This window comes from Xiphias gladius, chromosome 8 (genome assembly GCF_016859285.1).
Source record: "Xiphias gladius isolate SHS-SW01 ecotype Sanya breed wild chromosome 8, ASM1685928v1, whole genome shotgun sequence".
NCBI lineage: Eukaryota > Metazoa > Chordata > Actinopteri > Istiophoriformes > Xiphiidae > Xiphias > Xiphias gladius.
The window spans coordinates 9,569,383-9,586,421 of NC_053407.1; the positions used below are offsets into that span (position 1 = coordinate 9,569,383).

Consider the following 17,039-nt stretch of genomic DNA (forward strand, 5'->3'; position numbering starts at 1 on the left):
CATACTGATATGAGACCTGTTGCTCCTTCCATGATCACCCACTGGTGTCTCATTTCTGTTATTATGGGAGTTTTTTAAAGGAAGTGTCCAGAGTTGTTAGCAGCAGGCTTTTTTACTAGTTTTTGACATGAGGGTATAATAAAGCAGATTGTGGCAGACTTGAGCGTGGTGTCCGTGTTCCAGATTTGCATGATGGATGGTGGCAGTGGCTGAGCAGGAAAGGTTACCTGCTCTAAAGGGTCTCACAAGAACTTAATCATCCATTCCCACTGTGCTCAGGATAAATAACAACCTGAACAGCTCTGCTGTGGGTGATTTGTTATTAAAAACATTATGAGCGATGGTACTCAAGAACTCCCTTTACTAAGGTAATGAGCTTAATCAAGAGTTAAGCCACTGAATGTGATGCAGTTTTCATGTATTAATTGCTTTTATTATTGCCAATGTGTGAACAGGCTGCAATGCAGATTAAAAAATGAAACCTTCCCCAACTTTCTCGGTTGTCTATAACAACCATTGGACCGTTTTCTGTGTAAATGACTTGGGTTGAATCTTCTGGGAAAATCCAAACGATGTGACTTCTATGCTTGCTCCCAAGTGCCTTGCCTCAATGCCGCTCTCCCACCGTCCTACAGCGCCTACAGTTCAATAACGTCAACAAATGACCAGCTCCTGGCACAAAATGTCTGTTCCTTACAACCTGTTACTTTGTAGATTTTATGTGCATTATCTCCAGTCTAACATTACCCATCCCACTCTTATCAATTATTTATAACTGACGTTAGTTTAGGATTATTCTCGTCTTAACCCACTGCTTGACCCATTCGGTGATGAGCCAGCTATATCAATCGCCAAAAACCTGGGCAGCTAGCTAACGCCAACATAAATGCAATGAGAATGGATTAGTTCAGCGTTATTAGCCTATGTTGTGCTAGCTAGCAGGCTGATAATGATAGTATGCTTTGTAAATCCTATTTCAAAAAAACACATGGTTGGTCAAAATGTAGTCTCGGATAGCCAGACCTGTCTCCACACTTTGTTTTAGCGCTGTGCCAGTGCTGGAGAGTCAAATATTCTATGTCCTCAAATATATTTTATAGTCAAATTATAACAGTGAATCTTTAGTTACCTCTTCTATCAACATGATGCCAGTCGGTCACGTTCAATCTCGTGTATGTCCCATCACTGTTTTGGCAGATGCCCAGGATGCTTGTGAGCGAGCACATGTGTGAGCACGAGCAACAGGATGCTGACTGCAGTTCACTTAACAACCACTGTTGTCATTATTAAAAAAGGGTTTTCTAAATGTTACATATAGTAACTTTAAAATATATCTTTATTTCAAAAGTATTAGGCCAGGTGTCTGTGGTGAAAGGTAATGTAAAGTGTGCCTGTTCTGGTAATTCCATATATTTCGGCTCTAGACAGTTTGTACAGCAGCATATCATTTGAGGAGCTCCAATGCTACAGTAGGTTCATCTTCAGGCCTGTGTACAAAGAATTAAACGGACAGGCGCTCTTACTATAAATATATACTTAACACAGTGAAGTGTAGCATTTTTGAACTTCTGGATGCATCACTATACAGGTCACAATTTCTAATATACATGCTCTTATGGAGTGAGGAAAGTACATTAACGTGATTAGGAACAAGAGTATAGCTATGGCTACTTGAAATAAATGGCTACAGCTGTCGGGAATGTACTGATGGAGTGTTTAGAAATGATTCTTTAACAGACGATTGGAAACAGGAAAGGAAGGAAGCAGAGTAGCCAGCCTCCACTGGCCAGCATGGCAGTGAGCTGCATTACTGAACTCGCAGTTTTCAGTAATATCTGCGGTATGAGCTGATAAACTGAGAAATGGTGCTAGTGAATGAATATGCTGGAAAATAGCCGATTTGTTTTCATTTTGTGCAGTACAGTATAGCTAATCAGAACCCACTGGTAAGAAAAGATTCAATAATCAAAGCAGTTTCATTTTTAGACAACCGAAATACATAAAAAAAAGAAAGAAAAGAAAGACAGAAAAAAAAGTGGTATGTAATTTTTAAAGCCAATATAAAAAGTGTACTTTAAAGTGGAGATAGAGTCAAAAATGCAGCATATAGAATCACCTACTTAAGTCATGTTAGTTTGTAGAGGAGACTGTATAGACATTAGCCTACAGGGTTAAAATATGTTGAAATAATGTCAAACTCACGCTGTGTTTAAGAAGCCACAGAATGCCCCTAGAGATAAACTGTAAATTGTAATCACATTGTAAGCACTAATTATTGTAAATACAAATACTTTGTGGGACAAGAATTATCTGTTTAATTTGCTGTTCAGTGTTGAGACTGACAGTTTCCTGCTCCTGTAACAGTAAGGTAGACAGACTCCAGGAGTTAAAATGCTAGGGGATTTATAGATAAATCAGCTGTGTAAAAAGCATAATTAACATTTCTTCCGACACACACTCTGTGTTATCTTCTGCCACTATCTCACTCTGCTGTAATAAAGTCATACTTCAGCTTGTAGTATTCCTTCTTCTCCATGCTCTCTGTAGTTTTACAGCTTTTCCCAAAACTTTTGTCTTATGCTATCATTTTCTGTTTTTGCGATGTTTGCATCCTAACTGCAAGTTCTGACGTTGGACTTCCAGTCTACCAACTCCAGTGTCAATCCTGTTCTAGAACTCTATCTCAGGTCATTTCACCACCACCACTAGTGTAGGCTCCAACAGACTTGAATGCATCATGCTACCTTGAACATTAACACACCCATTGGAAATAAGATACAAATCGTGAAAGTGTCTTTGAAATTTCTAATCTCTTCATTGACTTATTATGAGTTATTATCAAAGACCAGTCATGCTAGCCTCCTCTGATTGAAGCTGATGTTTTTTGAGATTCAGATATTGTGCTTTCTCATAATTTGGCTCGTTGATGCATTAGGGTGTAATGGAGAGAAGAGAGATGGGCAGGGCAGTGGAGTTTTAGGGGGACGGCTGCAAACCATCAACATGGCCTCAGCATCTGACAGAAGGGAACCTCGACTCTATTGCCCCTCTAAAAAAGAAGGTAATAATACAAAGGAGGTTACCTCCATGGTTTAACTCCCAACACCGCATATTAAAGCAAACTACACGAAAAACTTGAAAGGATATGGCGTTCTACCAAACTGGAAGAATCCTGCTTAGCCTGGCATGATAGTCTTAAAAAATATATGAAGGTCCTCTGTAATGCCAGAGAAGCCTATTACTCATCTCTTATAGAGGAAAATAAAAACAACCCAGCTGCTTTTCAGCACTGTAGCCAGGCTGACAGAGAGTCATAGCTCCATTGATCCATGCATTCCTAAAGCTCTCAGTAGTGACGATTTCATGAGCTTCTTTAATGATAAAATTCGAACTATTAGAGACAAAATTCACCACCTCCTGCCCACATCCGGCACCAATTTATCTTCAAACACAGAATCTTAGCAACAGCTGTGCAACCTGATGTATACCGAGAAAGTTTCTCTCCAATCGACATTCGCAAAGTAACTTCAACAATGTCTTCATCCAAACCATCAACTTGTCTCTTAGACCCCAGCCCAACTAGGCTGCTTAAGGAAGTTTTACCCTGAGTTAGCACCTCTTTACCTAACATAATCAATATGTCTTTATTAACAGGCTATGTACCGCAGTCCTTTAAAACAGCTTTAAAACACCTCTTGATCCATATGTTTTGGATCAATATCTAAGACCCATATCTAACCTTCCCTTTCTCCCTAAGATCATTGAGAAAGCTGTCGCAAACCAGTTGTGTGACTTTTTACAGGATAATAGTTTATTTGAGCATTTTCGGTCAGGATTTAGAGTGCATCATAGCACAGGGACAGCACTGGTGAAAGGTACAAATGACCTTCTTATTGCATTGGACAAAGGACTTGTCTCTGTACTTGTCTTGTTAGATCTTAGTGCTGCATTTGATACCCTTTACCATCGTATCCTATGACAGAGATTAAAACATTTAATTGGCATTACAGGAACCACTCTAAACTGGTTTAGGTCCTATTTATCAGATTGATTTCAGTTTGTGCACGTTAAAGATAAATCCTCTTAATCCTACTCAAGAGTTAGTCATGGAGTTCCACAATGTTCTGTGCTTGGACCAGTTCTATTCACCTTATATATGCTTTCTTTAGGCAATATTATTAGGATAAACTCCATAAATTAAAATTGCTATGCTGATGATACTCAGTTGTATTTGTCATTGAAGCCTGGTCAGCAGGCCTTAAGGACATGAAGACCTGGATGACCAGCAACTTTCTGCCGTTGAACTCAGACAAAACTGAAGTTATTGTGCAGGGCCCCCAACACCTCAGAAACACATTATCTAATGATATAGTTACTCTAGATGGCACTGCCCTGGCCTCCAGCACCACTGTTAGGAATCTCGTAGTTATCTTTGATCAGGAAATGTCCTTTAACTCTCATGTAAAACAAACTTCAAGGACTGCCTTTTTTCACCTACTTAATATTGCAAAAATCAGGCACATCCTTTCTAAAAAAGATGCAGCCAAACTAGTCCATGCTTTCGTTACCTCCAGGCTGGATTATTGTAATTCGTTATTGTCAGGCTTACCCAACAAACCGTTAAATACTTTCCAGGAACCAGGAAAAGAGATCATATTTCTTCTGTGTTAGCTTCTCTGCATTGGCTCCCTGTAAAATTCAGAATAGAATTTAAAATCCTCCTCCTCACCTACAAAGCCCCTTAAGGTCAGACACCATCATATCTGAAAGAGCTCATAGTACCCTATTACCCCACTAGATCACTGCACTCCCAGAACGCAGGCTTGCTTGTGGTTCCTATATTCTAGTTTTGGAGACTCTAGTTGTCAGGCTCCTCTTCTGTGGAACCATCTTCCAGTTTTGGTGCGGGAGGCAGGCACTTAGAGTAGGCTTAAAACCTTCCTTTTTGGTAAAGCTTACAGTTAGGGCTGGCTCAGGTTTGGCTTGAAACACCCCCGTTATGCTGCTATAAGCCTAGACTGCCGGATGATTTCCCATGATGCACCAAGCTCCTCTCTCCTCCTCTTCGCTCTCTGCAGGTATTTCTGCCCCTGGTGCTAGAGAGTCTGGCTCTGTGACTGCAACCCCCCCCCCCCCCCCTTTCTCTCTTTCTCTCTCAACCCAGCCGGTCATCCCCCTTGTCAACTGCTATAATAAGTGGGGTTCTGACTAAAATTGGCTGTGTGCAAAAAAAAGCAACACTGTATGACAAAATTTCATACAATTGTCGACCAGAGTCTGTTTTGCTCGATACCTCAAATTGAATACAGTGACAACAGCATATATAGGACTTTTTTTCAACATGTTGACTAAATTTCACCTAACAGTGAAAACAATTGGGATATGGTTCAGGTTGATTAAATTAGAAAAATGTTAGCTGAAAATGAAAGTTCTTTGTGAATGTAAACTAAATCTGTTCTCTTTTCAGACACTCTGAAAATACACTGACCTTCATACCATTTCCACTGCACCCAACTTTCATTGTCAAAGAATTTTCTGTTTTTAGTCACATTTCAGTGTAATTCCACTGTGCATACTGTCTAAACAGATCAGCCACATCCATATATACTGTATATATACTGTGTATATATATACAACATTCAGCCAGAACATTTAAACCGGAAAATGGTTTTAATGTTGTGGCTAATTGGTGCATATTTCTCTCCCTTTTTCTTTTTCACATTACTGCTTTAGGCTTTGTATTGATCTCATTAAGTGTTGGGAGAGCAGCCTGACAACAAGACAGATGGCTGAAAAGATTGTTATGATGTGGGTCAGTTCAGTACGGTCCGACACACTTGCATCACATGGTAAATGAAGATGACAATAGAGTTTGACTTGGCAGAAAGACTTCTCCTCTTGGGAAGACTCCCTGCTGGAGTGGCACAGCAGAACATGACCCCCCAGTGGTTATTAAATTGAAGTAAACACCGACCAAGGTGGATATAAACAGAGCAGAACTAAAGCAGGTGTAGGCTGGAGTGGCCAGCAGCAGCAGTAGCATCTACAGTAAATTAGAAACACATTCAGATTCAGAGTGTGTATTTTACACAGCACTGGTATGTGTGACTTTGATTGTCTTTCCAGAACTAATTCATTAAGGTTATTAAATAAGTGACTGCTTAGCACATTAAACAAGTTTCATTACACCTTTTTGAGCAGAACGTCATTGGTCAGTGTTTCCTCCAGCCAGTCAGATGGTATGAGTTGCACACAATTTGCAAACAAATAGACTTATTATTTGTTATTTGTATTTCTTATTAAAAAGACCATGGGTACCAACTCTATTGCATCTGAATAATATCTTATTCAGATGAACAAGATTGTCCATAAGCATGTGTTGCATTGTCTCTCCATCACAACTGTGTCCCAAATTGATTCCCACTGTCTACCCAATAAACTCTACTTTGATATTCTACTTCAGCAGTACCTAACCATTTTTGGCTTACGGCCATTTAAAACAGAGCAATATCTACTTATAAACCCGCAACACAGGTTTCATACCTGTTTATGAGTCGTAAACAGTTCAACAAAAAATAGATTTTTCTTTCTTTGACTGTTTCAACTAAAAACTTCTCACAGGCTTGATTTGACAAAACTAGACAGTATTTTGAATGAAAAAAATAAAACGGTCCAAAAAATTCTATAACATTATGTGTAGCAATAAAAAAAATAAAATAAAATAAAATAAAATCCTTAATTTCTATTCTGGTATTTATACAGTGACCCCTTAGGCTTATCATATGAGCCATTGATTGAGTTCCACCTCCCAAGTTGAGGCCTTGGTGTGTGTTGAAATCTGATCAAATTCCTACCAAAACAGCACAAAAATTAACCACATATGCTAAAGTCAAATGGTAAACTGACGAAAACCATGTTGTACATTTAGATATGCAATCTGTTCTCCTGTAATGTTGCTCAAACAGCTGCGGACCTCCGCTATGGCTGTCAATATGTGTTAAATCATATGGAATCACCTCTCTATGGGTCAAATGAGTAAATCCTCTCTATTGTCCGATTGCAGAACATTGACCTTCTACTGCCTAAAGTACTGCCTAAAGGACTTCTGAGCCCACACTGGATCGCACACGACTCACCTATAAATATTGTCCCACAAATTCCTTTCCCCCTATACATGCATGCGGTCCATGTGATGGTCTGAATGGAAATCCAGCTGTCTGGAGAAGAGCCTGTTGTTTTGACAATACACTGCTGGATCTTCGCATCTTGTCTCTTTCTCTGGAACAAATCAATTCTGATGTCGTAATACGCAAGGCCGCACCTGCTTCCTCTCTGGCTACCACACACAAATATGGCATATGCACACCCATTCATATACATAATTCTACACACACATTGTACTGTTCCAGCTCGGAGGACACTGCAGTTCTGCTTCTCCACATGAGTGAGGGCAGAAGGAAGACTAAGTACATGCTGCCGGCGTAGACGGAAAAAAAATGGGTCCATTTCCGTAGATGTGTAGGTTCCAGCTGCCAAAAAATATCCCAAACAAATGGTGTGTTGAAAAGGCCTCTAGAGTTTGGTTGTTAATAGTGCTCCATCTGTAAATCCTCATTGGTGGCCATTTTGGGGAGATGGGGATCTGGGTTGTGTCTCTGACTCCTTTTTTATGCTAACATTGCACACCTGCACAAGCACAAATGACTGCCCGTGCAAGATCACAAGCACAAGCATGAGTGTGCGTTGACTGTGGTAGCAGGTATATGGGGGGATAAAGTCCAAACAGGGAAATAGAATAGAGCAGTGCTTTGCCAGCAAATTAGTCAGAACCCATAAGGGATTTTGGAGGATTCTGATATGTGTGTACTGACATTTGGGTGAGACCTAGCACTGAAACTTGAAATGTGAGTTCAGGGAATCACCTGCATCAGCAACTTCGGCTTCAAACTTTTCAGAAGACCAGTACACTATGTACACTTGTCAGTAGGCTGGTGTGAAACCTTAAAACCAAATATAGAGTGCTGTAGCACTGAAGAGAAGATTTATTGCATGGATGACAGAGAACCACCCTGTGTGTTAATTTCCTGCAGTGTGCCAGAGCTCTCTCTACACACACATACGCACACTTATTTCAGTGATAATATCTAAAACTCATTCCAGTCGGGTGTTATTACACTGCATATCTGCATGTAGTCCTGAAAGCAAAGGATTTGACAGTGTCATTTTAATAAATGTGCTGTCATTACTGGACTTAACTCAATGTGGTCAGGATTGATGAGAAGGGAGGGTTTGCACTGTATTAAGCTTTCATTATGACTCTTTAATGCTTGGCATTAGAATATATGCAGGAGGTACAAAATTAAGTTTCCCAAAGTAAGTGAAGAGAATATTAATTTCATGTTCTTTTAGGTTTCTCTTTATTTATAACAAACTTAAAAGTTACATTACACCTCTGCTAATATGACATTACCAGCTGTGGTGCATGCGTAGCCATTCTGTCGACAGTTTGTTGCCATGTCTGTAGTTCCTTTCAACAGTTGGGGGATATTGTTGGTGTCAGAAATTCCCAATATCTCTGGTTCGGAATTACAAGTTGGAGGCTGATGTGAACAGTTTATCCCACTTGGCTCGGAATTACAATATTAATGAACATGGCATTAGGTACAATGGTGCTTTAAGTTAATGCAAATGTCAGCTTGCTGAATTCTCATAATGACAATGCTAACATGCTTAGAGTAAGCAAGTATAATGTTTACCATGTTCACCGTCTTTGTTTATTGTGTTAGCATGCTAACAGTTGAGGTCAGGGCCTGGAAATGTCTTGTAGAAAGTTGTAAAGTAAAGCATGATACAACATGATAGTTAAATGGTGTTATGAGAGGATGACCCAATTTATATACACTAAGTCCAAAACAGTGTGCAGCTTACAAATCCATTATAGCATATTTACCTAGAGTACCCTGAAGGATTTCACACAAATAAGACTTCAAATCCTCCACCTTGCGAACTTTGACATACTCCAATGAGTACGTTTTATTTAGAAACAGTAGCTTACTGCTGTTACAATGAGCTGCGGTATCACATATTGCATTGTAACATGATGCCAAAGAAAGACAATTTCCTTTCTGAACATCAAAACACTTCAATAATATGAAGCAGAGTTTGCATCTCATGCAGGAGCTTCATCTTAATGCTTCTTCTATCAAGTAATAACAACGGCTATTGGGTCCAGAGAGGAGGGCTTCTCAGCATCACGCACAGCCGTCCGCTCTAAGGAAGCTGGCTGGGTGCTGTGAGCGCCTGGCTCAGGCCCTTCAGATCAAAGTGGTGATAGTTCATCAGCACAGACCACAAAATATTTGCTTGATAACAGCGGGCAGATTTGGCAGATCACAGCATAATAAGAACATTTCTTTTCTCCCAGTTTGAACTCTTCTGGATACAAGAAGTCATATAAAGCACTGAAGCACACTAAGTCATAAGAGTGGAAGACAGACCTGCTTGATTTTCTTGGGTGCTGGACACAGGGAATTCAGGGGTTATCTAGTGCCATGAGAAAAATTTTGCATATTCTATGTCTTATTTTCTTGACAAACATTTCTGACATGTCTATTTTGTAACTTGAATATGCTCTGATGCTCTGTCACTTGGGGTATGATCTTGTCACTTCATCTCTAATTTACAGGCCTTCTGCTGCATATAATGATGTTGCCAATGAGAACAGAACTAATAACTAACAAAATGATATGCTAGCATACATTTTCAGACAAGTGTTGAGAGGTTTAAAGGCAAATGAGGACACACATTTAAAGGGCATTAACACTGAGATCGGAATAATCTAATAAACTCAACATGTGTCTGCTATATAGCTTGAGTGTGAGTTTTTTGGCAACAGTTACTGTACATATTACATTTAGACTTGTGCAGAGAGAATTTGATCAGTATGGGATGTAGCTGCATGACCTGAATTCTTGTCCATTTACTGTATATTAAAAATCCTTTAGTACAGGGCAAGACCATGGCTATGAAACAGCTTGAATTTTCCACAAGACTAATAAGTCTTTCAGACAACAGACATGCATATGACCTGCTTCCAAGCTTCTCACCGTTAACAGAGTTTGCAGTATAGTTCCACACTTCACTGATGAAGCACATAATTACACTGAATTAGATTGGTTAAATTACTTTTAAATGTAAGCATTGCTTAACTTATTTCCATTCCTGGTAGCACCGCACTTCACCAAATTCAGGTGTTAGTCTGAATGGGGCACAAGAGTCTACAGCCATGCTATCTGTTCTGTGAGGTGGTTAGCTGCAATGCTAACATGCTAATGTTAGACAGGTATAATTTTTGCCAAGTTCACCATCTTAGTTTATGCATACTAATATTTGCTAATTAGCAAAGTAAAGCTGTGGCTGATGGGAATATCATTATTTTGTGGGTATTTAGTCATAAACCAAAGTACCGAACAGACTGAAATTTCGACCTGGTGATGACTCACCAAGTTGATCACTGAGGAGGATATGAATGTCTGTACAGAATTTAACGACAATCCACCCAATAGCTGTTGAGATAATCATGAAATGATAATCATAAATCATGAATGTCAACAAAAGTTTATGCCATCCATTTAGTAGATGTTGAGGTATTTTACAGGTTCAGTGAAAACTTTCACCTGCTGGTGGTGTTAGAGAAAATTCAGGGAATCACCAAAATTGTTATCATTCATCCTCTGGGGACCACAAATGTCTGTTTTAGCCGTGCTGCTAGCATGGCTAAAACTCCTTTGGGATGGGGGAAAAGACTGTGCCGGGGAAATCGCTTGGGAACATTCCTAAAAAAGTTTCCTTTGCTACTGCTGCATCTACCATGTGCACTGGCTGACATATATTTTCAAAGTCAGAGGAATATTTTAACATCATATGGGAAGAAACCCAAATGCCGACTGAGAATTATAGCATGAAATAAAAGCACGTTTCCTTTGTAGCGCGACTCTACAGCCCAACAAAAAAGCAAGCTTCACTATTTCATTATTTTTCAAGATATGTGAAGCGCACCTGTTTTACTACACGATTCAAACTCGACCGGACAGTGCAAGCAGCGTCTGTGCATTCCAGTCCAATAAGGAAAGCTGAGCACCATGGCGAGTTCCGATCATGGGAGCAGACCTCTCATGTAGACATGTGAGAAACATCACAAGGTAGACTGCTTCATTTTCAGGGAAGGGCCTTTTGCTTGTCAGCAGGGTCTGAATTGTGCAGGGGCAGTTGGAATCGAAACACACCAGCCATATGTACGCACTGTGCTACCCCTTCCATATGGGAATATTTACGTCTTCTTTGTTGTTCAGAGATCAAAGCAGAGGAGATCCATTTCAGTTGATTTTATGACACAATTTAGCAAATTTGCAGGGGGGGGACTTTAAATGCCCTTTAAAACCTGTTCCACAGCATGCAAGACCGCCCCATTAAGTCTGATATCCCACATGAATATACAGGAAAACTGACTTAGAAGTGATGTTGCTACAGAGTGTGAAGGGACTGTGTGTTTTTGAATGTTGTCAAGTGTTAAATACCCATAGGAAATCCATAAATTGATCTGAAATCTACATCAAAAATGGCTGCACAGGAACCAAAACAAAAGCAGAACAACATAAATTTATTGCAGAAAAAAAGGAACATTGGAAAAAAAAAAGTCTATTCTGGCACATTGTTCATTTTTATATTACAAAAAGGAGAAAAAGGCTACAAATCTCGATAATTTATACAAATACAACAATTTTCAAAAATAAATCTTTAATTTAGTAAACGCTCTGTGAACAAGTTTCTGCAATAACCCACTGCTTGAGATCCCTGAGCAGAGACACAGAGTGAATCGCTTTTTTTTTTGTACATCTTCACTCAAGCAATAACAATTATCAGTGTTTATTCATAAACACTTTATATACACAGGAGAAATTAGTACATGGGCTTTGTGAGATGTGACTATTTTACTCAGCGTATCAATAGTGAACATCACAGTCAAAAACAGAACAATGCTGACACTATCATGGCTGCAACAAGGGACATATATATTCAATCTTTTATCCACCATTGCAGGTGTTACTGTATGTACCGATAAATGGGCCACTAAACTGTATTTGGAGATTTTTCTCAGTAATGACCACAAATGTATACACCATATCTGCTAACTTCCTTCATTTTACTTGTAAAAACACAGTGCCAGCTGGTTCTGTTGCTAAGGTAACACAAAGCAATAACTTACAATGTAATAAACTAAGGACACAGATATTTCAGGAGGTTTGTGGCCGGTAAAAAGCAAATGATCACAAATACTGCACATATTCTTACTTCTGGGAAGGTGCCATATCATTTACTGTATTCTGTCAACAACAAACAAACAGATGTTAATTACACAGAATATATACAAAATGAGACCTCAAGACTGAGAACAGAGGTTTGACAACATGGGAAAATACTTCATGTAACGAACCAAACTTCCACTTGAAGTCTGGCTATTTTTTGCTGCACGATTTTCTGAATAATAGACACAATATGGGTATATATTAGGATTCATTTATACAAACACAATGAAATTAGTTTTATTCCAGCACAAACAGAGGAATTAGAACATTTCCCCCAGATGTCCTATGTCTCTGCATTATGACGAAAAGGTGTGCATCGGCATTGCTTCTGTATTTGGTTAGAAGAACTCCTCCATCTGTTTCAGCTCCACACACTCTCCTTTGTAAAAGCGGCAGGCAGGAAGACGGTGTCCCCAAAACTACTGTACCTGCCACTTTGTTGTTCAGAGATCAAAGCAGAGGAGATCCATTTCAGTTGATTTTATGACACAATTTAGCAAATTTGCAGGGGGGGACTTTAAATGCCCTTTAAAACCTGTTCCACAGCATGCAAGACCGCCCCATTAAGTCTGATATCCCACATGAATATACAGGAAAACTGACTTAGAAGTGATGTTGCTACAGAGTGTGAAGGGACTGTGTGTTTTTGAATGTTGCAAGTGTTAAATACCCATAGGAAATCCATAAATTGATCTGAAATCTACATCAAAAATGGCTGCACAGGAACCAAAACAAAAGCAGAACAACATAAATTTATTGCAGAAAAAAAGGAACATTGGAAAAAAAAAAGTCTATTCTGGCACATTGTTCATTTTTATATTACAAAAAGGAGAAAAAGGCTACAAATCTCGATAATTTATACAAATACAACAATTTTCAAAAATAAATCTTTAATTTAGTAAACGCTCTGTGAACAAGTTTCTGCAATAACCCACTGCTTGAGATCCCTGAGCAGAGACACAGAGTGAATCGCTTTTTTTTTTGTACATCTTCACTCAAGCAATAACAATTATCAGTGTTTATTCATAAACACTTTATATACACAGGAGAAATTAGTACATGGGCTTTGTGAGATGTGACTATTTTACTCAGCGTATCAATAGTGAACATCACAGTCAAAAACAGAATAATGCTGACACTATCATGGCTGCAACAAGGGACATATATATTCAATCTTTTATCCACCATTGCAGGTGTTACTGTATGTACCGATAAATGGGCCACTAAACTGTATTTGGAGATTTTTCTCAGTAATGACCACAAATGTATACACCATATCTGCTAACTTCCTTCATTTTACTTGTAAAAACACAGTGCCAGCTGGTTCTGTTGCTAAGGTAACACAAAGCAATAACTTACAATGTAATAAACTAAGAACACAGATATTTCAGGAGGTTTGTGGCCGGTAAAAAGCAAATGATCACAAATACTGCACATATTCTTACTTCTGGGAAGGTGCCATATCATTTACTGTATTCTGTCAACAACAAACAAACAGATGTTAATTACACAGAATATATACAAAATGAGACCTCAAGACTGAGAACAGAGGTTTGACAACATGGGAAAATACTTCATGTAACGAACCAAACTTCCACTTGAAGTCTGGCTATTTTTTGCTGCACGATTTTCTGAATAATAGACACAATATGGGTATATATTAGGATTCATTTATACAAACACAATGAAATTAGTTTTATTCCAGCACAAACAGAGGAATTAGAACATTTCCCCCAGATGTCCTATGTCTCTGCATTATGACGAAAAGGTGTGCATCGGCATTGCTTCTGTATTTGGTTAGAAGAACTCCTCCATCTGTTTCAGCTCCACACACTCTCCTTTGTAAAAGCGGCAGGCAGGAAGACGGTGTCCCCAAAACTACTGTACCTGCCACTTTGTTGTCTGTGACTTCCATGGGAAGGTGGCTTAATAATTTGATTTATAGCTTCCCAATGTCGTTGTCAAACAAGTTACCATGGTGATTTGGCCTCTTTAAGAGTGAAACAGTAGTTTCACAAGCAGTAGTTGTAAAAAATGCCACCTGCATGCTATTGTACACTGCTAAAGAAGACTGACACCTTTTATTATAAGGCATTACAATGTGAAAGTAGGCCCACTTCCTTCGCTTGTTGCATTTTCTTGCCAAAAATCCAGCCTGTGCGGAGCTTTTCTGAGGCTATTGTTGTGCTGTAATGGCTAACAAATTAAATTCCCTTTTTCAAGTTCACACCAAATCTCAGGGCATCTGCTACAAATGGTTTACAATAATGGTGCTAATTTTACATTCATTATGAAGAATGTGTTATATCATGAGCAAAACAAACCCACTGAGGATGTGAAAAAAATACACAGACTGGAGATTTTACTGATTTTGGGTGTGTTCATATAATCTTATTTTCTTCATTATCAAGGTGGAACATCTGATCAAACCAAGAAGTTTACTAAATGATGATGGAAAATGCCCTCAGTGCAGTGCTCTGAGATCTTTCTCTCTTTTGTATTTTATCTCTCACTGCTCGGGGACAAATTTCACCCTTCTGACCTACAATTAGTCATTTAAGAAACTTAATTCATCACAAATGTTGAACGATGTATCTATGGTGTCACTTCAAGTTTAAGTGCTCTAGTTATAAAATAAAATAACTGAAAAGAAAAATAATCATGGTTCCTGTGAGAGCACTTATTTTTAACAAATGTCTAAAAAGTCCAAATACTGTTTAGCGCCAGCCAAACTGTGAGCAATGCTTCTGAGGAAAGCTGCTGGCCTGAGTGGTATGCAGAGCTCAGGAGTCATTAGGAGGGCTGTGCGGCACAGTCATGGCCTCTCTGAGCAAACATCCTCCCTGAGTCTCCTCCATCTCTCCTGCATGAAAAGAGCGAATGAGGAGCGCATGGGCCATCCTTTCCTCCAGGTCTGGCGTACAGATGGCAGGTACTGTAGGCGGGCAGGGTGAGGTCAGGGGCTTGTGGTCCTGAGGCCCTGTTTCTCCATGATGTTCCACAACTTACGCAAGTTGGACTGGGTGATGGTGTCATCCGGTTTCAGTTGAAGTGCTCGAAGGTAATTGGCTTCAGCTTCTTGAAGCTTCCCATTTAAGTGGAGGATCGCTCCCAGGTTCATCAAAGCTGCAGGATACTGAAACCAAAAATGAGATTTTAGTGATTTTTAGGAAAAGATCAGTTTTATGCTAAGTACACCAAGCTTAAAGCTTTGTTCCACAGTTACACTGTCTGTTCTCTTCCAGAATAGCAATGCAGGATGCTACCCTGTTGTTGAGGACAGTAGTATAGGAAAGTGTGTATTAACATAGTGATTCAGCTTCCTGAGAGACAGAAAAAGTGAACCAACATACACACATTAACAGTTACTTATTCACGACTAATGGTCTGTTTAAACTAAAGAAATTATTAATTAAAAAATTCAAATAAGAGCTCATGAATGGATGAGATGAATAATGCAAATGAAGTCTATATATTCATACTTGTACACATGATTCCACAAAAATGGAATTTTACCAGAAATGTTTTATATTCCTTAGCCACATGCAATGAATTGTTCTCTGGACATTGAACTCCAAAACAGACAAACTTTGAACAGATTGAGACTTTATTTTTTTCTTCACAAAACAAAGGAAAATGTCAGAGTGGATGAATACATAAAATAAAATAAATAAACGGTTATATTGTTCTTTTAAACAAAACAGTTTTGTAATAACACATTTGGTCATCATATGAGGCTATACAACATGCCATTGGTTCCTGTTTGTCTGATCATCCTGACTGCCGTGCAGTGTTTGGAGCTTGGTAACCACACTGCTTTGCGTGTCCCTGTGTCATGTCTGTGGCCACACATGTCAGAGTGAGCAACCACCACTTTGAAGTGGGACTAGCTGAATATACTGTATATTCCTGCTGGTGCCGTGGGCTAAAATCATCAGCAGCAGAGATGGGTGGGTGAGTCATGAGGACATAAGTGTCCAGGGTGCAATCACTGTAAGACCATTAAGTATCCAGGCCAAGAGAGGAGCCACATTTGATCTCCATTTTAGTATGAAGTGTGGAAAAGAATTCTAATCCCTGTCAAGAAGCTACTGTTTTACTGCTTAAGACTATATTCATTTCTGTAACTGTCAATTCCTAGGAAACAAGGAATGCTCAAATGAAACAGTTTTAGTAAAAATGGTCAATCATGTGCTTTTACAGCAGCGTTTTTGACCTTTTCCTATAATTATCAACTCATACACCATTGTCACATGGCCTTAATTTCATTCTCATGGCTGATTAACTAATCAAGAGAAATTCTCAGCACAACACAGAAAAGCGATTTTCTATAAATGTTATGAGAAATCTGTGGAATGTTATGTGAAATGCGTGGAAATGTGAACCATTCACATCAACAGCAGTTCTACAAAAAAAAAAAACAAAACAAAAAACCTTTAAGAGCATACTAAAATATACCGATATATAAAAGATTTATCTTTACAAATCTCTGAAACACAAATTCTGTTTTCGAACATAAGGGCAAGCAAACAAAGATTACTATCTGAACCCTTTTTATTAAAGTATGTATGAAGTTTATACTTTGCATATTCAAGGTAAAGTTATCCATGCATTAAGAACACCTTTTCAGAGAAGTTAACAAACATAGGCACTCTCACACTGTATGGCCATTTA

General features: G+C 38.9%; 1 protein-coding gene across 2 annotated transcripts in view; it reads right to left on the reverse strand.

Moving 5' to 3' along the window:
• Window positions 1–11,697: 11,697 nt before the first annotated feature.
• Window positions 11,698–17,039, reverse strand: part of tmtc2b (transmembrane O-mannosyltransferase targeting cadherins 2b) — a 92,411-nt gene continuing 87,069 nt past the window's right edge. The window contains exons 12-13 of one of the 2 annotated variants that reach the window (XR_005708012.1): window positions 14,253–15,501; window positions 11,698–12,793 (exon numbers count right to left, since the gene is read on the reverse strand). Coding sequence is in view for 1 of the 2 variants with exons in the window: in XM_040133904.1 (XP_039989838.1) it covers window positions 15,322–15,501 (180 nt within the window). In the remaining variant the exon portion in view is untranslated. Of the gene's footprint in view, window positions 12,794–13,748; window positions 15,502–17,039 lie in introns of those variants that run through there. The other variant, XM_040133904.1, reaches the window with a different exon arrangement.